Here is a 26,398-nt window from a genome sequence, read left to right as displayed (position 1 = left end):
TCCCTGTATTATAGGTAGGTTCCAGTAATTGAACCCGAGTTAATTTTACTTCTAGTGTTTCAAAGTGGCATTACAAGTCAATTTTTTCAAAAGCAAAATTACAGCCTATAAAAAAGTAAGCATGAAGCAGCAGACAACACGATTTCATTGCTGTCGTGAAAGCAGGCAATGGAGTAAAGGTGTAGTGGAAAAAGCGTCATGGCTGATGGCAGAAATGAAATCCATTGATCGCACGTTCTAGAGGAAAACGATGGCATTTAATTATTTAAATGGATATAACTTGGATTGAATTGCGGCATGAGACAGCTAAATTAATTTATTTGTAAAAGCTGTCACACTGTGCACGACCCATTTGCCTTTTTCAACGTCAACCTTTCAATAAGTTTGAGAATCCACGCCTTTTTTATTATTATTAAAAATATATGTATATATTTCATAAAATAAAGTGGCATCTTCTAGTAAGGGAATTTTGACTTTAACGCCATTAAATACTTCAAATCTTCAAATTGTTTGGATTAATTTTGTTATTGTCCTTCAAGAGTTTAGACACATGTTGTAAGCCCCCTTTTGAAAGGATGGCCTCAACCATTCGTTCAAACTACCTCGTTTTTTAATTACACTTTTTTTTCTTTTTTTTTACGTGTTAATGCACTCAAATCTAATTTTATTAGAAAATAATAATAACCTCCTACTATTTAAGACCATTACATTCGTAACTTACTTACATTATGTCAGTATGTCCTTTATTCATTGTAACGGTCTATCACGTCATACTACTGGATAGGAGGATCTCTCCTGTAAATACTTTATTTAAAATTAAAAAATAATATTTAATGACAAAATGACTAAATTATCTTTTAAGATATCTTTTGTCATATTTAAAACATAAAGGTAAAATAATCATTTACCCTTTTTCATCAATCGTTTATTTGACACGTGGCATACTTATGTGTCCTAAATAATTATTACTTTTATTTATTTGTGGTATCACAATTAAGCCTTTTTCATATAAAATAATAAAATTACACTTTAGCCCGTATACTTTTAACCACTTTTCAATATAATCTATATCTCAAATTTTCAAATTCAACTATCAATCATATTTATGTCACATTCATAAAAAATAGTTCTTAAATATTTGTCCCTTTTTCTAAAATGATAACTTTGCATTTTTAGTCTGCTTTTCACGAATTTTTAATTTAACCTTTACTAAAATTTTACTATTCTACCTTTTTCCCAATATCAAATTTTGACTTTACTATAATTGTTTAATTGATAAATTTTTAATTTTTGAAAAAATTTACTATTTATCTTTCAAAATACTTTTACTAATGACATTCAAATTTTTGAAGTGTTACAATTATATATATAACTAGAATTATCATCAAATCAATTTTCTCTATTTTATTTCAATTTTTCGTTATTTTAATTATAATTTTTCGTTCTTCACTTTTTTAGTATTATTTTCATTACTGCTTAACCCCTTTTTATATAGTATAACTCATAAGATGACTCAGCAAGCAGGAATACAAGCCCAAACCTCGAAAAAAGTGGTTTATTTCATTTAATTTTGACTCGAGTTTTTTTTTGAATTTGAGTTGAATAGATTCAAATTGTCCATCTTTTATACTTAGATCAAATTTGAATTATTTAATTCAAAATTTAAATTTTTTATTAAATTTTTTTTATCTCTCAGCCCTAATTATTGTATAAAATACTGACCCATATATCTATCTTTAAAATTTAAAATATTAACACTTCTTGAAACAACGGTTGAGACTCTGTTTTTTTTTTTTCTCTATCGGTACTTTTAAGGTCCAAATTGATACACTTATGGGCCGAAAAAAGAACAAGAAAATAAATGCGTTGCTATCCTCAAACGGCAGCGTTTTATGCCTTCAAGCAGAAAACAAAATATGTAAACTAGCCGTTAGATTATGAGAGAGTCCATTTTGTGAATACGAAATCTAGGGGCCAATAAATTGACACGTAGGAAACGGAAACGACGTCGTTCAAATTAAGAACACGTCATGTCAACCAATCAAAAGAAGCGATCGACCCAGCAGGGGAAGAAGGCAAATTATTATTTTAGTTCTTAATATGTTAATTTAGTCCTATATGCTTTTATAATGTAAAAAATTCATTATCTGCATTCTAGAATAGTTAATCATATTGTTATTTGGATTTTGGACTGAATGATAGTTGTTTAAATCGGATAGGTAGGAATATTAATATGGAGAGTGATTTTACACCTATTAGATTAAAAATCGATACGGATCGATTAAATTAAATTTTTTATAATTTTAATAAATTTTTTAATTAAATCAATTTTATTGACTGGATCGACGAATCGATGACATAATTAATTCAACTACTAATTTAATTTAAAAATTAATATTTTTATAAAAATTAAAAAAAAATTAAGTAAATAATAAATACTCAAATATGTAATTCTGTATCATAGAAAATAAAAATAATTATAAATTAAATATTTATTTAAAAGTAATTATATCAAATTTGATTATAGACATTAAATCTCAAAAGGGAGGTATAGGGGTTAAAACCCCAACACATAGAGGAACAAAGATGAGTGATTAAAAAGAATAAAAGATTATTATGATTTCCAAGTCTATGATGATTCAAACAAAAAGATTCTCCTTTCTTTCTCATTTTCCTCTCATATCAGGTATGAAATCTCCTTAATTTTTTTTTATTTTCCTTAAAACCCTAGATTTAATTCCAGTGTTGTTCTTTTTTTTTTTTAATTTTAGATTTTCGATTTTGGAAGAAAGGTATTGTATTGAAGTTTGAATTGAGGTGTAGGATAGAGAGCTGAGTGATCAAAGCTCCATCATTTGGAAGGTGAATTTTATGGGTGGGGGATTCTTGAATCTTGATTGAATTCTTGCAAATTGCTTCTTTTTTTTTTTTTTTTGGTTCCCTTCGAAATCCAATCTTGGCTGTTGTTTGTTTATGGGGGTTTTATGGTTTTCTTTTGGTGAACACCGCATCGAAGCTTTTCGCAAAAGCTTGAATTTGGCAGGGCGTTACTTGTTTTTAGTCCCTTTGTTTCACTGTTCTTGATATTCAATTAAGAGAAAGCTTTCAATTCAATTGCAATGGCTACTCCGCCACAAGCATCTCCCGGAGAACCTAATACTGATAAAAAGAGTCCAATGACTCCTGCTCCTCCCACAATTTCACCTGGTGCACCTAGATTCACTCCTCCAAATTTACAACAAGATCAGATCGCTTCCCCTTCGATAAAGAATCCGATTATGCTATCACCGGAAAATGGGGTTAAAACCGGAAGCCCTGTTCCCCATCTGAGTACTCCTCCTGGCCCTCCTGTATTTACATCGCCTGTCCGGCCTGCTGCCGTGCCTTTCCGAACCTCTCCTGCGACCCCCCAGCCGGTGGCTTTCTCATCAGGTTCGTCTTTGCCTACATCTTCACCTCCCCATTTTCCGAATGGGTCAGCTGAGCTTCAACAGCAACCTCCCAGTGCTACAGAGGAATCAATGCCTGCAGGAGAGTCACCATGCGTTTTATTCTCAGCTCATAAGGTATCTTATTGTTCTCAGTTTCCTGTGCTTTTGGTACCTAAGTCTCAATGTTCTTTTTTCAGATTTTGTGATTCGTACATATTATTAAAATTTACAGTCTGTTTTTCTTGCAATTATGTGCATTATTTGTATTTATAATTTACTTGTCCTCTACTATCTATTTTGTATATTAGTTGTTGAAACACAAGAAGCTAGCAAATGTACCTAGTTTAGGCTTCGGAGTATTGGTTTCTCCTGGGAGGGAAACTTCAACGGGTCCTCAAGTGATACACCGTGATCCTCATCGATGCCATAATTGTGGAGCTTATTCAAATCTTTATTCCAACATACTAATTGGCTCAGGCCAATGGCAATGTGTAATATGCCAGAATCTAAATGGAAGTGAAGGTGAATATATAGCTTCAAGCAAGGAAGAGCTCCGTAATTTTCCTGAGCTGTCATCACCTTTGGTTGATTTTATTCAAACAGGGAATAAGAGGCCAAGTTTTGTACCTGTTACTGATTCCAGAACTTCCGCACCGGTTGTTCTTGTTATTGATGAATGTTTAGATGACGCACACCTTCAGCATTTACAGAGCTCCTTGCATGCTTTTGTTGATTCAGTACCACCGACAACCAGAATAGGAATCATTTTGTATGGTAGCACAGTATCAGTGTATGACTTTACGGAGGAATCCATAGCGTCTGCTGATGTGATTTCAGGTGGCACTTCACCAACACAGGAGACCTTGAAAGGATTGATTTATGGAACTGGTATATACCTGTCGCCAATGCATGCTTCAAAACAGGTTGCACACCTAATATTCTCTTCATTGAGGCCATACAAGTTGAATGTTCCAGAAGTGTCACGAGATAGATGCTTGGGTACTGCTGTTGAGGTCGCTATGGCAATTATTCAAGGACCATCTGTAGATATGTCTCGAGGTGTAGTTAAAAGGCCAGGTGGCAATAGCAGGATCATTGTTTGTGCTGGCGGACCAAATACTTATGGTCCTGGGTTTGTCCCTCATTCTTATACTCACCCTAATTATCCTCATAGAGAAAAGACAGCAATCAAATGGATGGAGCAACTTGGTCGTGAGGCTCATCAACATAACATAGTGGTTGACATTCTCTGTGCTGGGACTTGCCCTGTAAGGGTTCCTGTGCTGCAGCCACTTGCAAATGCTTCAGGAGGTGTGTTGGTTCTTCATGATGACTTTGGTGAAGCCTTTGGTGTAAACTTACAAAGGGCATCTGCCAGAGCTGCTGGTTCCCATGGTTTGTTGGAGATACGTTGTTCTGATGATATTCTTGTTACTCAGGTTGTGGGTCCTGGTGAAGAGGCAAATATAGACACCCATGAAACCTTTAAAAATGATATGGCTGTCTCTATTCAAATGCTGAGTGTTGAAGAAACACAGTGCTTCTCAATATCGATGCAGAATAAACATGACATCAAGAGTGATTTCGTATTTTTCCAGTTTGCTATTCAGTACTCAAATGTTTATCAAGCTGATATAGCTAGAGTGATTACTATCAGATTGCCAACTGTGGATAGTGTTTCGGCCTATCTTCAGAGTGTTCAAGATGAGGTGGCTGCAGTCATAATTGCCAAGAGGACTCTGCTGCAAGCAAAAAGTTATTCTGATGCAATTGATATGCAGACAACAATAGATGAGAGAGTTAAAGATATTGCTTCAAAATTTGGGTCTCAAGTGCCAAAGTCAAAGCTTTATCGGTTCCCAAAAGAAATATCTTTACTACCAGAGCTTCTATTCCATCTTAGGAGGGGCCCACTGTTGGGAAGTATAGTTGGTCATGAAGATGAGAGGTCTGTACTGCGGAATTTGTTTTTGAATGCATCCTTTGATCTTTCCCTTCGCATGATTGCCCCTCGTTGTCTGATGCACCGGGAAGGAGGCACTTTCGAAGAATTGCCTGCTTATGATCTTGCCATGCAGTCTGATACAGCTGTTGTTCTAGACCATGGTACAGATGTCTTCATTTGGTTGGTATGTAAATCTACCCACCTTTTAGCTTTCTTATGCTCTATATCTGCTATATTCGATTTCTAGCTACTTTTGCTTCTATATTGTCATCTCTGATTTATGGAGTCTGCATGCACAGTCTGTCCCATACAGGGTCCATTTTTGCTATGTGATCGAATAGACATCTGTAAACATATTTAGTTTGAAGGGAAGGGTTTGAATTGTGAAGTTATTTATGCTTTGCTAAATTCACAAGGTAAATAAGGTCGCAGATATGTCATCCGTCTACCATGTTTATATCATTGATTCTCTATGTGTTTTACATGGTATGTTTATATCTGGAGACAGATTGGCCAGGTTACTTTGTATAGAATCATCTTTAAAAGCTAGGTTTATTAAACATCTTCCTTTCAACTGTTGGCTTCAGGGTGCCGAACTTGCAGCTGATGAAGGAAGAAGTGCAGCAGCTTTGGCAGCTTGTAGAACATTGGCTGAAGAGCTCTCGGAGTTACGATTTCCAGCCCCTCGGATCCTGGCATTCAAGGTTTTTTTTCCTTGATTGATCCCAACATTCTATTAGCTTTGCATTGTTGTGTCTTTATTTTGTTAGCCATTGACAGAAAAGAACCTAATGATCCTATTTCATTTCAGGAGGGCAGCTCTCAGGCTCGATATTTTGTTTCTCGGCTCATACCAGCACACAAGGATCCTCCTTACGAGCAGGTAAGAGAAAAAAAAAACAAGGACCTTGTGCATTTTTGGAAACATTTCGGTATTAACCATCCATGATACTATTGCAGGAGGCAAGATTTCCTCAACTTCGAACCCTGACAATTGAACAACGGACGAAACTGAAAAGCAGTTTTATACATTTTGATGATCCGAGCTTCTGCGAATGGATTCGGGGTTTAAAAGCAGTGCCCCCGGAACCAATCTAAGAGATGTTTTTAGGTATTTTTGCAGTTAAAATCCCTCCAAAAAAGGAGTCCCCGGAGAGTTGCATCCAATCATCATTTATTCGGTACCATTCTGCTCTTTCTTTTTGTTCTTCTCCCTGTTGAAGGAATGTAATCTAACTCATTCATCTTTTCCTTTTTTCTAATCAATTTTTTTCCTTTTCTAGTTTTTTTTTTTTTTAATACAAGATTTCCCTTTTTGTTAAAGAAACTTGAAAGGATTAGCTATACTTGATAGTAATTGTTACAAGTTTCAGAATTGTTCTTTCATTTTTTTAGCTGAAAATGATTTGTTAGAGCAGTGCATGGTGTTATTTTTATATCAAATTATTATGCCATTTTTGTATGTTTTTGTTATGTGAAGAGTCCAATTTATAACGCCATTATTTTTTAAGTCTCTTCCAATGGTATCCCTGTGGTTGCTGCAGCATTTTCTTTTTTGAAGTTTAAGAAGTTTTTGTTATTGTTGTTATATTAAAACTTCAAATATTTTATATTTAATATAAATTTTAATATTTTATAATTTCATCTTGGGTTAATAAATTTTTAGTTTACAATAAAACAAAAGTAGGTGATCAATTTACTGTGCTAATTTCATCTCAGGGCTCCATGAAGTAGTAACTAATAGCTTTTTGGTTAGTTAATTTTCGTTAGTCATTAAATTATTCAAATGTTTATATTTAAGTTAAAGTGGAAGCATTCTATTGGATGCTTGAAAAGTCAGATCATCTCGCATGATCTATCTCATTATATACTTTGTCAGATTTAAGCTCTACTTTATCTTATGACATATATTGTATAAGGTATTTTTCGTGGGTGATTATGCACGCTCACATAGTCAACATTTTAGGTACCTTTTTAAACACTCAATTCGCTACAGAATAGGGAGATAAAATCTCTACCTAGAATAATACTAGACCTCTTACATGAATTTTGTCCGATGAAATTGGCCTTCTTCAAAAGAAAATTAACAAAATTCAAAGATAAAAATAGATTATAACATAATGAAGAACTCAACTAAAAACAAAACATAAAAAAGAAAATATTTCTATTTTTATATCGGAGTTGGGTCCTATTTGATTATGAGAACATTGTTATGAACAATATTGCCACTACTTTTTGTCCCGACATTTAAATATATAAAATAAAAAATTAATAGGGCTAATTACCAAACACCTCAATTTACTGTCTAAATTCTAAATTGGCTTCCAAATCTCAAGATATTCTAATTGAATTATCAAAGTATTAGTATTATATGAAGATTCTTTATTCAACTTAATTATCAATATAGGCATTAAATAAATTAAATTATAAATTTACATGTATTTATCGCATGTATTTATTGCCTAAATAATTTAGATATGATGTGTTAAAAAATTTATAAACATGTCTTGTCTAAGTTGTAAGCGCATCAATATGTTCAATATTAGATTTGAGCAAGCGGTATGCATGCTAACTCATTGCGAAGAACTTAATTTATATTATATTAATATTTTGAGGATTTAATTAGGTTATTTTTGAAGTTTAACACCAATTTAAAATTTAGGCCATAGTTTGAGGAGGCCGAGTGAAATTAACCCAAGAAATAAATAATAGAAACAGATTAGGCCATTAGGGATTTAGGAGCCGCTGACCCGTAATCCGCGGCTGTATCCCGAGTTACTGAGCTGGTCCAGTTGTGAGTCGTCAACGAGTGACGACGACTTTAATTTACCCTCTAAACGGGTTCCCCATTTCCCAGTGAGTCAAACTCGAAACCCAGGGTTTTACCCTCTAATTTATCAGCATCTTTCTCCCCCGCCGCCCATCCTTTTTTATTTCCCTCTGTTTATCTTCTCATTTCTTCACTGTGTATGGAGAATAAGCTAAAAAGCAAATCAAACCATCTTCCACCATTCTTTGGTAAGACTTCACGTTTTCCCCCTTTGCTTTCCATTTTCATTTTGCTTTTTTTCCCAGTTTTTCTTTTTAATTTCGATTTCCACTTCCAGCTTTATAAAATTTGGCTTGTCCTTTTAATTCTTGAGCAATTTTAATTTTTTCAACGATTTTATGGTTACCCATTTGAGTTTTGACATGAATGCTTTGTACCCTTTCTTTAAAATGTCAAGGAACATTGCCTTTTGGACACTCCAGGAAAAGTAACTTCTAAATCTCTGATCTGAAAGTCGGTCAACGCAGTAAAAGTAATGAATAATTGCTTATTCACTAATCTAGACACTTATTCTCCAATGAATAAGATCTTTTCCACATGCTTGAGACTGTAGCAATGTGTAATTGCTAGGGTAGTGGATTTATTTTGCCTTGATGGGGATACACTGTTTCTAATTCTTCTACTTTTATGTTTTTATGTGTGTTTTTACTTGAAGTTGAACATATGGCTGGAGGGGAGCAGAAAAAGGGTGGAGGGGAGCAGAAAAAGGCTGGCGGTGGTACGTTTTCTTTTTGGGGCTTGTTTTGGTTAGATTTTTATTATTAATGAATGCATAAAGGTGTGGTGGTTTCTATGTTTGTGAATACTTTGTTGTTGTAGGAGGGAAAAAGAAGGAAGTGAAGAAGGAAACTGGTTTGGGTCTCTCCTTTACCAAGGATGAGAATTTTGGTGAATGGTACTCTGAGGTATGTTTTGTAGCAATTATGCAATGATTTAGGGCTTGTTATACTAAATTGGGACCTTAATATCTTATTATATACTCATTTTGGCTTTTTTTAGGTTGTTGTCAATGGTGAAATGATTGAGTACTATGACATTTCTGGATGTTATATTCTTAGGCCATGGGCAATGTCAATTTGGGAGAACATTCAAGTGAGTCGTATGATCTTTCTATATTTCATTTTATCTAGTAAATAAGTAGAAGTTTTCATTGGTTATGGTTGCTAATCTTCTATCTTCCTTTCTTTTGTGGTTAACTTATCCATCATGTGAAACTGTAGACGTTCTTCGATGCGAAAATCAAGAAAATGAAAGTCAAGAATTGTTATTTCCCTCTTTTTGTATCTCCGGGTGTTTTGCAAAAGGAGAAGGATCACATAGAGGGTTTTGCTCCCGAGGTGAGAATTAAGTTCTTTTTTGGCATGATGACATTGTGATTGTGGAATATGCCTCGGCTTGAAGTTTCTACTTTTCTTTAATCAGTTTTTTTGAAGTCATTCAAAACTAATTTTTAGGATCCTGATTTAATCAGGTTGCTTGGGTGACAAAATCTGGTGAGTCTGATTTGGAGGTGCCAATTGCTCTACGCCCAACTAGTGAGACAGTTATGTATCCCTACTATTCTAAGTGGATAAGAGGACACCGTGACTTGCCTTTGAAGCTTAATCAGTGGTGCAATGTTGTTCGATGGGAGTTTAGCAATCCCACACCATTTATCAGGTAGTTTGTGTTAAACTCCGTTGTCTACTTTAGCTCTTCCATTTTGATTGTACTTCCTTTCCCCCTGCCCATTCCACCTGATTGATTATCCCATACATGTAATGAGATGCTAGTTTTCAGATAATTTTCTAATATTGGGTCAATTTTCTTAGCATTAATTATTAATGTTCACAGATGTATAGATTAATTACTCTATTCTTTCAATGGCAAGCTAGAATTTTTATTTAAAATATTTGAGAATGGATTTTGCACTGCTAACTTGATGCTTGATTGTAGGAGTCGTGAATTTCTATGGCAGGAAGGGCATACTGCCTTCGCAACCAAGGAGGAGGCAGACACTGAGGTAGCAGTCTTAAAATTTTTACTTTTGAGAAGTATTTAAACTTAGAGAGGTAAAGTTTGTGCATTGTGCTGTTGGAGTCCGATGGGCTTGTTGTGATCAGCCATGCAAGGTTTCCATTTACTTTGACCCTCCCAATTCCATCGGGAAGAGAGAAGATAAATAAAGGGGGAAAATGAATGGAAATATTGCATGGCTGATCCTTTGTTCTTCCACATTTACCAACAACTGGCTTTTGGTTTAAAAAAGCATTATTGCCTCAGAATTCCTGAATTAAGTATTTAAGTAAGCATTTCAGAAAGTTCACATGAGATGTTATTTTATAATTGTCAATAATGTTAATATATTTTTGCTGTTTGTTTTTGCAATGTGTAAATAATCAAATGGTTATAGTTCATTGCTCTTACAAGTTGCACTTTTATTGCCTTTTGAAGTATCATTGAAGAATGTGCCTGTGCCTTAGAACCTTTTGTGTGTGTCCAAGTATGGATTGTTTTGGTGAATATATTATGGAAGGACTGATGTGCTAAAAGTTACATGCTGAGTTATATGTATTTTATTGTTGAATTTACTTTGTGCTTGTAGATTGTAGACTTTAGCTCCAGAATCTAACATGCAATATATTCTCATTTTCACATCATTTTTGGTATATTGTGCTGTTAACAGACCTGGAAAAACAGGGACTTATTAACCAACAGTGGTAAGCATATCTGCTAGATCACTTTAAATCTATCTAAATTTTTGTTATACATCAGGTTCTTCAAATATTGGAGCTATACCGACGTATATATGAAGAATTCTTGGCAATTCCTGTTACGAAAGGCAGGAAGAGTGAACTGGAGAAGTTTGCTGGTGGACTTTACACAACCAGCGTTGAGGTATAGTATAAGCATGCATGTAATAACAATTTGGACTAGTTATAATCAATTATAAATTGTCTGCTTGATCAATGTGCTTTAACCTAAAGTGAAGAGCTTTTGACCTGATCATATCATGATAGGCATTTATTCCAAACACTGGGCGTGGTATTCAAGGTGCAACCTCCCATTGTTTGGGCCAAAACTTCGCAAAAATGTTTGAGATAAACTTTGAAAATGAAAAGGGGGAAAAGTCTATGGTCTGGCAGAATTCCTGGGCATATAGCACTCGAACGGTAAAACACTTTTCCCTTTACTTTGAGTGGTCTTAGCATTTATTAATTCAAGTTCCTTGTGATACCAACCTGCCATGTATATTTTGTTGTTTTAGGTGATCACACAGACTTGCTAGTCGAAAGAATCCCTAACCACTCATTATTCTCTTTAATTCTTCCCTCCTTATTCTTGCTATTCTGCTTATTTGTTATCCTGCTGTTTTTCTTTTTCCTTTTTTTTTTTTTTTCAGATTGGGGTAATGGTGATGGTTCACGGGGATAACAAAGGCTTAGTGCTGCCTCCAAAAGTAGCAGCTTTGCAAGTTATTGTGATTCCTGTGCCTTACAAAGATGCAGATACTCAAGGGATATTTGATGCCTGTGCTGCCACTGTGGCAATCCTCTCTGATGCTGGTATTCGTGCTGAAGCTGATCTTAGAGAGAACTACTCACCTGGTTGGAAGTACTCAAACTGGGAAATGAAAGGTGTTCCTCTAAGGATTGAAATAGGACCTCGAGACTTGGCAAATAATCAGGTGAATCCCCACCCCTTTTTCTCATTGCTGCTTTCCTTCTATTCTTTTGTGTATTATTTTCCTATTATTAAACCAAAATGTGTTTTATTTGACAGGTGCGTGCAGTTCGCCGTGACAATGGAGAAAAGACTGATATCTCTAGAGTCTTTTTGGTTGAACAAGTAAAAGGAATGTTGGAAAAGATTCAACAGAACCTATTTGATGTGGCAAAACAAAAAAGAGATGCCTGCATTGAAGTTGTAAAAACTTGGGATGAGTTTATAAAAGCTCTCGGGCAAAAGAAACTGATCTTAGCTCCTTGGTGTGACGAGGAGGTATGACTTGAATTTGCAGAATCCTTATTATTTGCAGGGATCATGACGTTTTGGCATTTAGTCGGTGTTGTTTGAATGCTTATGTTTTATCCTTTATCTCAGAATTGCATCATTAATATGAAGTATTTTGTTAGGCACCAACATGAGTTGGGTCATATTTAAATCTCTCCAGGCATATGTTACTAATGTTCTTAAATGACGTTTTATGTTTTGTATATATAGGAGGTGGAGAAAGATGTTAAAGCTCGAACAAAGGGTGAGATGGGAGCAGCTAAGTCTCTATGTACCCCATTTGAACAGCCTGAACTTCCAGAAGGTACTTGATTCCATCTAAGCAGGCATTTCTTTTAAATACAATAGGGTACTTTTCCTCTCTTATAATTCTAGTTGTGATCTTTTGTTTTTCTATGAACTGTTAAACTGCCTAAAAATCTAGTCTGTGAACAAACTGTGAAAATTATTGGAATTAGAGAAATACGAGAGGATGAATGAAGGATTAAGTAAAAGCCAGAGAAGCTGGTAAGCTTGATTCGGGCAAGCCTCATATATGTGAGGAATCAAAGCTTCCTCTAGTTGCTATTGTTGTGAACAATACAGTCTTTTCTCATTGAGTGAACTCTGTGAATTCCACCTTGCATTAGCATGGAGACTCGTGTGGATGCAGTTCGATTACTTGAAACTTTTCATCTACAAAAGAAAAGAATGGGGGAACAGGGAAATAGGATATTATTTGTCTTGTATAATTCTTTATTCATCCAAAGAAAATATTATGCAGGTACTAAATGCTTTGCTTCTGGGAAGCCTGCAACAAAGTGGACCTATTGGGGCAGAAGTTACTAGGTTTATTCACTTTTTACAACCATCTCCTTTTCATGGTTCTTTGCCTGATGTCAACGGTTCTGGTCATTGGGGCCATTGTAAACAGGGAAATTTTCAATTTAAAATTGTTATATGAAACTGATGAGAAGATTCAGTTTTTAATCATGTTAAAACTTCTGTGGTTTTTCTTTTTCCTTTTTGGCAGAATTTTGCTTTGCTATAATAGATATACTGTGTTTTATCTGATATTTATTACAATTTGCATACTTAGAATATATGGTCATTGTACTTGGGAAATCTTGAATGTCATGTTCTGGTTGATATGGTAATGGCTTGGATCCTTTTTTCTTATTGCTGTCATATCTTCTTCTGGCTTTTGCAAGTACCGTATTATAGGGTGGCAGAGTCAAATATAGCCCTTGATGTTACTCTTGATTATAAAAGTGAGTAATATAGTTTTCTTGATGTTACTCTTGATTATAAAAGTGAGTAATATAGTTTTCTTTCTTACATTTATTTTTAAAGCAAAGCTAATAGTTAGAACTATAAAGAAATGTAACACTAAGAGAATGTTGATTTATTGTGCTTTTGTAGTGACATAGAAAAAGTGAGCAAATTAGAATTTTGATTTTTTTTTCATTTTAGTTTAAAACATTTTTATTTTTGCCTCGAAGAAATTTATTTATTTTATGGTTTTTATTTGAGAAAATTTTTGTAATTATATTGAATTTTTACTAAATTCAGAGGATGGGATGATCCTCTTTCGGTTAAGAAGAATGGCAAAGTAACTTGAATTTAACTGGTTTTGAATTTGATCCAATCCCGTTCGAAAAATAAACAGGTGGTCCTGATCCAGACAACAACAAAAAAATCATCTCGTTTAACTTACAAACTTATTTTATTTTTTCAAATTTAAATTCTAAATTTCAATACTATTTTACTGCTCTTCATACAAAAAAAGTCCCATTTTTATTAGAAAAAATAAATAAATTAACTTTTCTGTTAAAATTTTATTTATTTTTACTGGTAAAAATTTATCCTTATATTTCATCGCAAATTTAATAGTGGATGGATCAATTTTTAATATTATAAATTGATTAATAGAAAGGGTTTGATTTGTTTCTAACAGCAGAAATTATTAATATAAACAAAAAAATCTAGATTACTTTTTGTCCTTCCGGAAATAAAAAAATATAATAACTTATTTGACCCTTTAACTTTACAAAAAAATCATTTTAGTCCCTCATGTAATTTTTCATCTCTTTTAGACACTCAAAATAGATGGAAAAGTTAACAAAACACATGGATATCAAATAAGCAATCAATTAACCTTTTTTTAATTAAAAAAATAAAAAAATTGTAAAAAAATATATATATATATTTTTTAAAAATAATAGTCATTAAAAAAGTATAAAAATATTTTTTAATTTTTAAAAATTTAATTAATTGCTAACATGGATTCGCATGTGATGATCAACAAAGCTAACATAGGTTAGCTTTTTCATCCATTTTGACAAATAATGCAAGTTCAAGAGTTAAAAAATACAAAAGCAAATTAAATAAGAGGCTAAAATAATTTTTTTTTCTTTTCTGTAAAATTAGAGGGCCAAATAAGTGGTTATGCCAAATAAAAATAATAATAAGCGAATATGGCGGTAGATTTATCTAAATATGCTGATTTTTTATTTTGAGAAACTATGCTGATTTTCTAAAAATTTACTAATCTAAGTTGTTTTTGAAAGAGAAAGAAAAATGCGTCCTACAAGGTGCCTTTTCACTGCCACATCAGTAAAACGCGCCCTGTAGGACGCATTTTTCTTTTAATAGTAACTTTTCCAATGACTCCAACAAACTATAAAATTTCCTATATAAACCCCTCCAAACTCTATTCTTTTCAACCAAATACTCAACACTCATTCTTCCATCCTATTTTTTCAATCTTCAAGTTTCAATTTCCAATTTTCTATCCTCAATTATTTTAACTCTTTTTCTGAGTTTTATTCTCTTCGATTTTATTTTATTTGTTATAATTTTTAAATGACAAATAAGTTTTTTCGTTTGTATGACAAGTATATCTTCGGTGTTCAATTACAAATTGTAAGAAAATATTATTAAATTATTTAATTTTAAATAGTTAATTATACCATCTGCGGTCTGTCTCATGAAACGTTCTTTGTCTGTCTCATGACACGTTTTTTTTATTGCAAAATTTTTTCCATTTAGTTCTTCTTTTGTTTTGATTTTTTATCTTCTTTCGATTGGATTTTATCTAGTCTCTAGTTTTTCCTTTGGAGTGTTTTTGGTATGAAAGAGGATCTAGCAAATCTGAGATTGTTGGATGAGGAAGAAGAGGCGTTCCAGGAGGAAGTAGAGCTTGTGGATCAAAGCTATCAATTCTGTTTGGTGGGATGATGTCTCACGGATAGTGTGGTCCATTTTCCGTCGTTACGCAATAATATGGTTGATTTGTGGCATCCAATTGGAGGAATATGTATTACGGATCTAGGAGATAAAATGTATCTTTTTCAGTTTTTCCATAAAGTTGATGTGCAGTGGGTACTTACTGGTTCTCCTTGGTTCTTCAACAACCACTTGCTGATCCTGTAAACAATCCAAAAAAGAGAAAATCCATCAAATATAATTTTAAACTTTACTGAATTCTGGGTTCAAATCCATGACTTGCCTCCAGGTTTGATGACAGAAACAATGGCCAAACAGTTTGGAGATTTTTTAGAAAAATTTCTAGAATATGACACATCAATCCCGACCATGGGTTTGAAGAAATTTATGCGTATTTGTGTTCGTTCGGATGTTTCTTCCCCATTGAAACGAAAGAAAAAAAATCCAAATTGATAAAGAAATTACTGTTTATGCTCGTTTTCAATATGAAAAATTGAGTTTGTTTTGTTTCATTTGTGGCAAGTTGGGGCATGGTGAAAGTTATTGTCCACTTCGACTTTGAATAGAACCAAACAAGATTGTTTTTGGTTTAGACATATCGTTGAGTGCTACGAGCAACGGCGAAATATGGTGGCGAGTAGGTGGCTCCGACAAGCTGATGGTTCACAGTGGAGCAACGAAAGTTTGGAAGGCAACAATCAAAGTAATAAATGAGGGAATGATTTGGGGCGTAATTTAATGGGGGAATCATGGAATCAATTTTCAAATCCCAAATTTATCTATTTGAAATCAAATCAACAGATTGTTTTTAAAGATACCAACAATTGGCGTAATCTGGACAGTGGCGTTTTAATTAATGATGATTTTGGAAAGGGGCCCACAGATCTAATTTTAGAGGAGAAAAATGTCCCTTTAGATAATTTGGAAGGGAAAAAATGACAGAGGGTTGTGGAAGGACTATCGATGAATGAAGGGAACAAGATGGATGAAGGACTTCTTGACTTAAAGGCTACCTCTGGGGAACAGAGCAGCCAAATGCAATGAAAATTCTTAACTGGAATGTTCGTGGTTTGGGGAGATCACGAAATGTTAAAAGGCTCAAAAACAAATTGAGAGTCATTAATCCCCGAATTTTGTTTCTTATAGAAACAAAATTAAGTGCTAAAAAGATGGAAGCGGTGAGATTGAAGTGTGGTTTTGAAAATGGGATTGATATTGGGGCATTGGGCTCGAAAAAAGGACTATTTTGGGTTGGAAAGGAAATTCTTTGATCCAAATAAAGAGTTTTTCTTCCTCCCATATTGATGTCGAGGTGCACGATGACGAGGTTGATGCGGTTTGGCATTTGACGGATTTTTATGAGAACCCGGTTGAATAAAATAGGAGAGAGTCTTGGGATTTACTTCGACGATTAGGGCAGAACCAAATGACTCATTGGCTTGTGATGGGGGATTTTAATGAAATTATGAGTTCTTTGGAAAAGAATGGTGGAAGGCTTCATGCTGAACGTAATATGCAAGAATTTAGAACAATATTGGAAAATTGTGGACTTAATGATCTAGGGTATATTGGTAGATGGTTTACATGGGAACGAGGCTGATTTTTATCAACCAACATCAGGGAGAGACTGGATCGGGGTGTTGCCTCGTTGAGTTGGATTAATATTTGTTCCAATTATCAATTAGAACATCTATCCCATTCTTTCTCAGACCATTGTCCAATTTTAATGGATACTATAGGAAGGCATAAATAAATTCCATGGTATGGCTGAAATTCTTTTCGTTTTGAGGCAAATTAGATTCTAGAAAATTCTTTTGATGAGGAGATTAAAAGAAGCTGGGTGAATATTGCTGAAAGTGTTCTAGATAAGCTTGAGAAATTGGGACAACAGCTTTAGAGTTAGAGTCGGCACAATATTAGAAAGCAAAAAATAAACAGGTGGATTTTGAAAATAGGCTAAACTGCCTTTATAACCGGGATCCAACTGATGAGATTCTTGCTGAGATCACAGATATTCAATTGGGCCTCAACTTAAAAGCTGACCAAGAAGAAATTTTTTGGGAACAATAGGTTCGAGTCAATTGGCTGAAGAATGGAGATAGAAACGCGAGTTAATTTCATCAAGTAGCTTTTCAACGTTAAGTATGTGGTTGAATCAAAGAATTAGAGGGGGAAAATGGTGAAAAGGTTTCCACGACGGAGGAGATGCTTAAACTTGCTTCGAAGTTTTTTGGTGACTTATTTTCAGCTTCTGAGATGGGCTTTGATGATCGTCTTTTCGGGTTAGTGGAGAAAAGAGTCACTACTAAGATGAATGCTCTTTTAATTAAACAATTCACAAAAGAGGATATCACTTATGCTGTAAAGAGGATGGCGCCTTTAAAAGCTCCTGGCATTGATGGTTTTCCAGCAATTTTCTTCCAAAGGTACTGGCATCTTATTGGTTCTGAAATTTCTATCTATTGCTTATCTGTTCTTAATGGGCATTATGAAATGGAAGCTATTAATAAAACCCGAATAGTCTTAATTTCTAAAGTAGATAAACCAAAGAATCTTTCTCATTTTAGACCTATAAGTCTTTGCAATGTTGTTTATAAAATTATTGCAAAAGATCTGGTGCATCGAATGAGCGCTATTTTAGGAAGTTGCATTAATGAAACTCAAGGAGATTTTCTCCCCGGAAGGCATATTTCGGATAATGTATTTATTGCTTATGAGGTCTTTCACTCGATGAAAATGAAGAAGAAAGGGAAGAAGGGAAATTTTGCGCTTAAACTCGATATGATTAAGGTGTATGATCGAGTGGAATGGGATTTCTTGGCAAGAATGATGACTCATTTACGTTTTCATACAGATTCGATTGTTCTTATAATGAGATGCATTTGTTTGGTTTCCTATTCTGTAAGCCTTAATGGGTCGAATAGTGAGTGGTTCTCACCTTCAAGAGGATTAAGACAATGCGACCCTCTTAGCTCTTACCTCTTTCCTATTTGTGCAGAGGGCTTTTCAACCTTTATTAATGAGGCTAAGCAGAATAGACTGATGAGGGGTGCTTCGGTTGGAAGGGAAAGATTATTGATAAATCACTTGTTTTTTACAGACGGCTGTATACTTTTTGGAGATGCGTCCATTAAGGGGGTTCAAGTGGTTCAAAATATTATAAAGGAATATGAGATGCTTTCTGGTCAGAGGGTGAATTTTGACAAATCTCTGATTTATTTTGGGGCTAATGTGGGAGCAGATGTTAAAGACAGAATTATTAATGTTTTGGGTGTTAGGCTAGCATCAACTCCAGAGAAATACTTAGGGTTGCTATGAAAGTTGGACGGAAGAAGAACTGGGCTTTTGCCAATTTTATTGATCATTTCAGAAAACGTATTGTAAGCTAGAGTCTTCGCTACTTATCAATGGGGGGAAAGAGGTATTTCTTAAGTCTGTATTACAGGCTATTCCAGTTTATGTGATGCAATGTTTTGCTTTGCCAAAAACTTTATGTTGTAAACTTAAAGGTATCATGAACAAGTTCTGGTGGTCTAATAATAAACCGTTTAAAGGTATTCATTGGACTAGTTGGGATGCTTTGAGTTGTCCGAAAAGCGATGGTGGGCTGGGGTTTAAAAATTTGTTCTTGTTTAATAAAGCCTTATTAGCAAAACAAATTTGGCGTGTTTTATCCCAGCCCAACGGTTTATTAGCCAAAGTTCTTAAGGCCTGTTATTTTCCTTATTCAGATATTCTATCAGCAAGGATAGGATCTTACCCATTATTTACCTGGAGGAACATTTGCAGTGCTAGAGATCTGATTGCAGATAGGCTTTTATGACGAGTTGGCAATGGGGTTAGCATTAATATTTGGAATGAACCTTGGCTCTTTGGAATCGAAAAATAATAGAATATCAGGATATAATATTAGACCAAATTGGACGACAGTGGACCATTAATTGATGTTGAAACCAGTACCTGGAATAATGAGTTGATTCATAACATTTTTGATGCTGTGCATGTTGAGCGTATTTTGTCCATTCCATTGTCTGGAGCTCGATCAGAGGATACGTTGGTCTGGAAGTATGAAGGCTCGAGGGAATATTCAGTAAAAATTGGATACAGGTCTTAATTACAGAACATCTTCTATACACAAATTACATCAATCCTAATAATGTGGGTTACAAGGATTTTTACAGGTCATTATGGGCTATGCATGTACCAACAAAAATCAAAATTCATGTATGGTGATTGTTTAACAACTTTCTGCCTAATTTCTGTAATCTGAAGCAAAGGACCTTGCGGGTTAGAGTTGATTGTCCCCTTTGTAGGGCAGCACCAGAGAATACTGACCACCTATTGTGGTCCTATGATATGTTACAGAGTGTTTGGACATCTTTTCAAATCAGAATCGCCCCTGTTGATACCACTTTGAGCTGCAAAAATCACTTTGTTAATACTTTCTGTTTAGCAGATGATCATAATAAACAATATATTGCAATCTCCTTATGGGCTCTGTGGTACAGAAGAAATAAGTTGATTCATGAGGGTATTAATTTTTCTTTGCAGAAAGTGTTAGGGTTTATTCGAGGCTATGGTCAATAACTTGATTTATGTAAAGAGAAAATGGAAGTGTCTTGTGATTCCCTATCAAATGAAGTTTGGAGGCCCCCAAAGTTAGGTTTTATCAAATTAAATTTTGATGCAACTTTTCAAAGTAACTCTAAAACTTCATCAACTGCAGTCCTAGCTAGAGATTCTGAAGGAAAAGTAGTAGGGGTAGAAACTTATCTGTTTACGGATGTTGTTGACGCATTCGTGGTGGAAGTAAGGGCATGTGAAAGGACTTTATTTTTTGCATCTCGAATGGGCTTTCTATGTCTTGTGGTTAAAGGGGACTCTATGACGGTTATCAAAAAACTTAAGGCAAAGAAAAAAGACAAATCAGTTCTTAGATCCATTATTAGTCATATTCAGATGTTGGAAAAATACTTTGAAGAAGTGCAGTACCTGTTCGTTCCCTATCGGAATAATGGAGCGGCCCATACTCTGGCTATGAAAGGTAGGAGAATACAGTTTTCTGGTCTTTGGGTCAATGGTGTTCCTGACTCGGTATTAAAGATAGTAGAAAAGGATTGGGCGCTTTGGTCACAAATGCATCATTTTTCGCTGTAGAATGCTTTGATTTTGGAGAGGTTTCTTTTGTTTCTCCATGGTTGGTCTCAAAGTGTTGATTTTCTCTGTTCTATCATCTAAAATTTTCGTCTTTTACAAGAAGAGAGAAGTTTTTTCGACTGGTATTTTGTGCTTATCTTCTAGCTTTGGCTACGAGTGGGTTTTGGTTTTCTTGCATTGATGGTTTTTCTTTTTCTATGGGCGGTGTCATTACTGCCTTGTTTCTTTGTTTTCTAGCCATTTGATTTCTTTTTTACTTTTGCCTTTTCATGTTTATTCTGCTTGTTCCAGCTGTAATCCTTTATTGTTCCCACTTTGAGCCAAGTGCCTAATAAATACTAGTATTTTCAACAAAAAAAATAGTTAATCATTATGCTATTTAGATTATTAATTTTTTATGTTTATATACTCAGCCCGAAGATCATATTTTGGAGACGTATATAAACAATTTAAGGGAAAGTGCACCAGATGTCATTTATGGACACTTGCGAGATGCATGATTTTTATACGTGGCTCGCATGCTTGGGGGGACTAAATTGGATCCCCCACTTATCAGTGCTTTAGTCAAAAGATGAGACCAGTAAATTGGATCCCCCACTTATCAGTGCTTTAGTCAAAAGATGAGACCAGAGACACACATTCTATCTTCTTTGCGGTGAGTGTACAATCACGCTCGAGGAATTTAATTTACAACTCGGTCTATCGGTTGATGGGGAAGTTGTTACAAGGCCAGCTATTAGTGTCAATTGGAGTGCAACATGCAAGTGACTACTAGGAAAGGTGTCGAACAAGTTTAGGGGTAGCTGGATCGAGATGAGATGGTTGGAGGACAACTTACAAACTATCGAGGCTTCTGTGAGTGATGTTGAAAAAGAATAATTTTCATGTGCATTCATCTTAAGGTTAATCAGGGGTTTACTAATGCCAGATAAATCTTACAATCTGATACATTTAAGGTGGCTACTACTACTAGCCGACTTGAAAAAAACGAGACAACTTAGTTAGGGATCACTGGTGCTAGCGACATTATACCGAGAAATGTGTCGAGCAACGATACTCGAAAAAGTTAAATTTGGCAGTTGCATACTTCTTCTTCAATCGTGTGCATAGTATCAACTACTATTTTTATGCCCCCGAGTGGAACTCCCCTACGAATTCCTACTTGTAGTATGGTAAAATTCATTTGATAATATCATTACCATTTTTATTTTTTATTGTTGTAATTTTAAAATAACATATTATTTGAATAGATGGAGTAACCCTGTGAGACACAGTGATATACCGATCGAGCTTAGGGATATCTGACTAGTTTTAGATCAACAAACCAAAGAGGATGTTAGTTTATTAATTTCAAAGTTTTCGATTTTTTATTCCAGCATTTGAAATTAAATATTAGGAACATGCTAAAATTTATAGATTTGTACTTTAGTTTATATAAATGTCATATACAGATTTGAGGCTTCAAGAATGCGTCCTGATCAAATTATTGGCCAATCGCAGTATCTGGCACATGAAAGTGCCATTGATAATTTTTTTAATGATTGAAATGCACGAATCTAATCGAGTGATGCGGTAGTTCAGGTGTATGCAATGTATTCGGCTGCCATCCGAAGATCTCGATGATCTATATAAGATCAACATGTGGGGGAGACTTGAGGAAGATTAGCCAACATTAAGTATCAAGATTTGGCAGCGCAGGTACGATTACTTGCCAACGCGTGAACCATTTCTCATACCGGAGTTGGCGACATCTCCAGATTACATGGATTGGTTTAGGCATAATTGCAAGTTGTATCTATTGTTGACTTTAGAAAGGAGTAGGCAATATCGCCGTAGGAGGTCAAAACGAGGGTCCATCAATCCTAGGTTGGGAAAAGATGCTGCAGGGGGGTCAACATCTGCCCAAAGGACCCGATTGTCTTGCAATCTCCCAATCAGTATGGTTAATTTAATTTTGGTTCTATCCCTTTTTTTCTTTTTTACACAAGAATCACAACACAAACATACCCACCCACCAACCCACCCCCATACACTCATTCCCGCATCAACACATTTAGCTCCGGTTTATTTTACATAAGCACCATAACGCGCACAACTATTTCCTGCATCAACACATTGAACATCGGTTTATTTTATACAAGCATCACAACACACACAATCATTCCCTACATCAACACCTTCTATAGGGATATATTTTGTACGACCACCACCCACCGTATCATATTACATGTCGATCCCTCCAACAACACTGATGCATCTGGTATCGCTGACAATTCTCATTATTTATTCACAATTGGCCCATGTGACACCATATAATCATCCAATGATAGTCTCGAAAACACTCCTAACATCATTATTCTACCGAGGTGGGTCATCCTCGCAACTGCCAACTCAAAATAGGGGAATGTACAATGGGCGGCTAGGAAAACGGTCCCAGTCAATGACAAATGAAGGAAATGATTGTAGCAATCAACCCTAATGTACAGGTGTAATTATTTATGATTGTAACAGTCCGGTTTAGACCCTAGTCAGAATAGTGGTTTCGGGACCACAAATTCAAGTTAGAAAAATATTTTAATATTATTTTCTATTTTTATTATATGTGAATTAGTATGTGTAAAAATTCCGTACGAAAATTTGATCGTTTGTGTGCTTAATTTGATAAAAGAACCTAATCGCGTAAAATGTAAAAGTTGCCTGATGTTTGTTAAAATGCCTATTTGATGTGTCTCGTTAAATGTGAGGTCCTTATGTTGTAAATGGACCATTGAATTCATGAAATGACATGGATGGACATTAGTTAGTGGAATTATAATAAAAATAATAAGGCTAATTTAGTGAATGGCTTATTATGTTAATTAAATTAAACAAAACATGAAATTAGTTCATTTTATGCTCATCCTTACCGAAAGACACAAAGAAAAAGAAAGAAAAACACAAGCCAGGGTTCGACCATTGATTTTTTTTATTAAGGTATGTATTTTGATCCGTTTTTGATAATTTATATGTTTTTGTGATTGTTGCTTAGTGTTCTATTAAGCCCATGTTTCAATTTCTGATTTTTTTTTATGATTTTGAGTTATTCCATTGATGAAATTATGAGTTTTGTGAAGTTAGTTGATAGAAAATGAAAGATATGTGTTGGGTTAGTATATTTTGTCTTTGAATTTTTGATGAATTTGAGTAATTTGGGCTAAATTGTGAAAATGAGATTTTGAGGGACTAAAATGTGAAATAAATGAAAATGTGGACTTATATGAACACCATGTATATTCGGCTAAGCAAGTGTGTATGGAAATTTGGTGTATTTTGTGATTTTATGAATTAGGGACTAAAATTTTAAAATGTGAAAATGTGAGGGTTAATTTGTAAAATGCCCTAAATATGTGTTTTTGGATTGATTTGAATGAATGTGAGTTTGAATAAGTTAAATTTGAATTGATGTAGATTAAGAACCAAAGAAAACAGAATTAAATCAGAGAAAAACGGAAGTCGTTGAATAGTCGCTCGTTTCTATTCATTTCTGTACGAGGTAACTCGATATACAAATAAATGTGTTTGCATCAATTTATTTATGCTTATATGCTATTGAAATGAATTGAATGGCTTGGATGATGAATATGTGTAATTGTGAAAGCATCGATAGTGTTTCGACGTCCAAAAAGTCCTGTACGAACCATAGGAATAGTTAGGATACATATGTTATGACATAGGATCCAATATGTTTTTTCTGTAAGACCACATTTGGGACGTTGGCATCGACTTATGATTTACATGTAAGACCCTGTCTGGGACAGTGGCATCGATATTTGATTACATGTAAGACCATGTCTGGGACGTTAGCATTGTACGAGCTTTTCGAGCTATCCGAGTATCCTTATTAATTCTGAATAGTTCAACGAGCATTCCGAGAAATGAATGACTATGTGAATGTGTATCCGATTTAGGTACATATGAATTGTATAAGTAATTTGGCAATGAAAGGTGAGTATAAATATGATCCTTTGATATATGATCTTTATAGAAAACTAAAGTACTTGCTAGCATATGGTTATAAACATTTGAGCTACATGAGACTTAAACATGTGTGTTTATTTTGCCATAATTTACATGAATGAATTATATTATGAGCTAAGTTTATTTGTATATGGCTTACTAAGCTTTTGAAAGCTTACTTTATGTGTGTTTTCAATTGTTTTATAGATATCGTAGCTATCGGGAGCTCAGGGATCGTCGAGGATCATCACCACACTATCAAACTCTATTTTGGTACATTTTGAAAGTGTAAATATTGGAGTATGGCATGTATAGGCCAGAAGTACTTTGATTATGTTTTGTGATGTATATATTAACCATGTGATATAGCTTGGTTTTGGTTATGATTATGATTTGATTTTGGTATATGAAATGTGATACAATATGATCAATATGATGTGTTTATGAATAGCCAAGAAATTTGGTAAGTTTGGTAAGTTTTTGGTATATGCTTAATTGTGAAATTGGTAAGAATATGGTATAAGATTTAATGAGTATATTAAGGTTATAAACCATATGTTTTGGTTTGATTATGGCTCATGTTATGGTATGTTTTGGTATGGATGTTAAGCATGGAATTTGTTGATAATGAAATGGCATGAATGGTGTATGTTTTGGTTGTGAAATGGTTGAGAATTTGGTATAAAATGATATGGTTTTGATGCTTGTAGGGAGGATCTTTAATGGATGGAAAATTAGCCTTGTAAATGGCCTATTTTTGCTCACATGGGCAGGGACACAGGCGTGTGGCGTGTGTCTCAACCGTGTTGATCAATGGCCATTTCAAAATTAGCCTGGGCAGACCCCACGGTCGCACACACGATTGTGTGCTAGGCCGTGTGGCCAAGTCAATTTCGAGCACGAGCTAGACACACGGGCGTGTGACTGGCGTGTGACCCAAGTCAGTAGCCTCCTTAATTTCCACACGGCCTGGCACACGGGCGTGTCTTGTGGCCGTGTAGACAAGTCAGTATGTATGACCTTGTTTTGCCACGGCCTAGACACACGGGCGTGTCTAATGCCGTGTAAGGCACACGACCTGTTCACACGGGCGTCTGACCTGTATAACTTTTAAAAAATACTTAAGTTTCGAAAAAATTTTGTATGCATTTGGTTTAGTCCCGACCCTTTTCTAAAACATGTTTAAGGTCTCGTTGACTTATGCAAGGGACTTTGTATTGATGTATGACTATGATGTTATGATGATTGTAAAATGAATGCTAAATGTTTTGATATGTCCGGTATTGCCTCTTAACCCTAGTCCAACGACGGATACGGGTTAGGGGATTACAATGATACTTTTTCATTTAAGTTTTTCTCTATCCATTTGTTAAGTATAATATTTTCAAAAAGCAAAGAATTGCTCAGAAGGTTCGAAAAAATATTAAAACTTTAACTTGCGTATTGTAATAGATCTTACTTCAATAATTAGTATTAATTTACACTTTATAGGAAATTTAATGAATAAATGAATAAGTTAGTGTTTTCACTGTATGAGTTACCATATAATCATTAGCTCTGATCTTCGATGCTCCCGGGTTATGTGGACACACTAAAGCCATTGAGTTCGCGATTTCTACATTTTCCCTAATCAAGTTTATTCCGAAAATCTCGAGTTACAGAGGCTTAGAAGCAATCAAATTGGCTTGGTTAAAATGTTCAGAGAGAAAACGTTCCTTGTAGAGGCGTTTTCATCTAACATGGCAGTGAAAACACTTCCTGCAGGACGCGTTTTTCAGCCATATGTTTGATATGTTAGTGGAAAACGCGTCTTAAAGGAAGCGTTACGCCCTCCTGTAG

The 26,398-nt window shown here is 34.7% G+C and overlaps 3 protein-coding genes across 5 annotated transcripts; all 3 read left to right on the top strand.

Annotated features, from left to right (window-relative positions):
* Positions 1–2,513: 2,513 nt before the first annotated feature.
* LOC107922867 (protein transport protein SEC23) lies at positions 2,514–6,793 on the top strand. 2 transcript variants are annotated; one of them, XM_016853075.2, is made up of 6 exons: positions 2,514–2,686; positions 2,772–3,566; positions 3,740–5,560; positions 5,964–6,080; positions 6,188–6,259; positions 6,337–6,793. In XM_016853075.2, the coding sequence occupies exons 2-6, from the start codon at positions 3,120–3,122 to the stop codon at positions 6,472–6,474; spliced, it is 2,595 nt and encodes an 864-aa protein (XP_016708564.2). In that variant the 5' UTR covers positions 2,514–2,686; positions 2,772–3,119; the 3' UTR covers positions 6,475–6,793. The 2 variants fall into 2 exon arrangements, with proteins under 2 accessions (XP_016708564.2, XP_016708571.2); XM_016853082.2 differs by having other exon boundaries at positions 2,520–3,566.
* A 1,318-nt stretch (positions 6,794–8,111) lies between these two features.
* Positions 8,112–13,252, top strand: LOC107922884 (proline--tRNA ligase, cytoplasmic). 2 transcript variants are annotated; one of them, XM_041082896.1, is made up of 14 exons: positions 8,248–8,394; positions 8,604–8,678; positions 8,862–8,924; positions 9,026–9,111; positions 9,206–9,298; positions 9,427–9,543; positions 9,678–9,865; positions 10,142–10,208; positions 10,961–11,083; positions 11,206–11,358; positions 11,589–11,873; positions 11,969–12,187; positions 12,410–12,503; positions 12,963–13,252. In XM_041082896.1, exons 3-14 carry the CDS (start codon positions 8,870–8,872, stop codon positions 13,025–13,027), a joined length of 1,545 nt encoding a protein of 514 aa, XP_040938830.1. In that variant the 5' UTR covers positions 8,248–8,394; positions 8,604–8,678; positions 8,862–8,869; the 3' UTR covers positions 13,028–13,252. The 2 variants fall into 2 exon arrangements, with proteins under 2 accessions (XP_016708580.2, XP_040938830.1); XM_016853091.2 differs by lacking the exon at positions 8,604–8,678 and having other exon boundaries at positions 8,112–8,394.
* A 6,762-nt stretch (positions 13,253–20,014) lies between these two features.
* On the top strand, positions 20,015–20,563 carry LOC107919333 (uncharacterized). The gene has a single exon (XM_016848811.1). The coding sequence runs from the start codon at positions 20,015–20,017 to the stop codon at positions 20,561–20,563; it is 549 nt and encodes a 182-aa protein (XP_016704300.1).
* The last annotated feature ends 5,835 nt before the right edge of the window (positions 20,564–26,398 follow it).

The sequence above is a fragment of the Gossypium hirsutum genome, chromosome A12 (assembly GCF_007990345.1).
Source record: "Gossypium hirsutum isolate 1008001.06 chromosome A12, Gossypium_hirsutum_v2.1, whole genome shotgun sequence".
In the NCBI taxonomy this organism is placed as follows: domain Eukaryota; kingdom Viridiplantae; phylum Streptophyta; class Magnoliopsida; order Malvales; family Malvaceae; genus Gossypium; species Gossypium hirsutum.
This window is presented reverse-complemented; position numbering and strand designations above follow the sequence as displayed.

Excerpts from the sequence above, each read along its gene's own strand:
- LOC107922867 (XM_016853075.2), top strand. The coding sequence starts at position 3,120 with ATGGCTACTCCGCCACAAGCATCTCCCGGAGAACCTAATACTGATAAA. Across the intron at positions 3,567-3,739 it reads TTTTATTCTCAGCTCATAAG|TTGTTGAAACACAAGAAGCT; the intron begins GTATCTTATTGT and ends TTTGTATATTAG. Across the intron at positions 6,081-6,187 it reads CTCGGATCCTGGCATTCAAG|GAGGGCAGCTCTCAGGCTCG; the intron begins GTTTTTTTTCCT and ends ATTTCATTTCAG.
- LOC107922884 (XM_016853091.2), top strand. The coding sequence starts at position 8,346 with ATGGAGAATAAGCTAAAAAGCAAATCAAACCATCTTCCACCATTCTTT. Across the intron at positions 9,112-9,205 it reads TTGGTGAATGGTACTCTGAG|GTTGTTGTCAATGGTGAAAT; the intron begins GTATGTTTTGTA and ends GGCTTTTTTTAG. Across the intron at positions 10,209-10,960 it reads AGGAGGAGGCAGACACTGAG|GTTCTTCAAATATTGGAGCT; the intron begins GTAGCAGTCTTA and ends GTTATACATCAG.
- LOC107919333 (XM_016848811.1), top strand. The coding sequence starts at position 20,015 with ATGGAAGTGTCTTGTGATTCCCTATCAAATGAAGTTTGGAGGCCCCCA.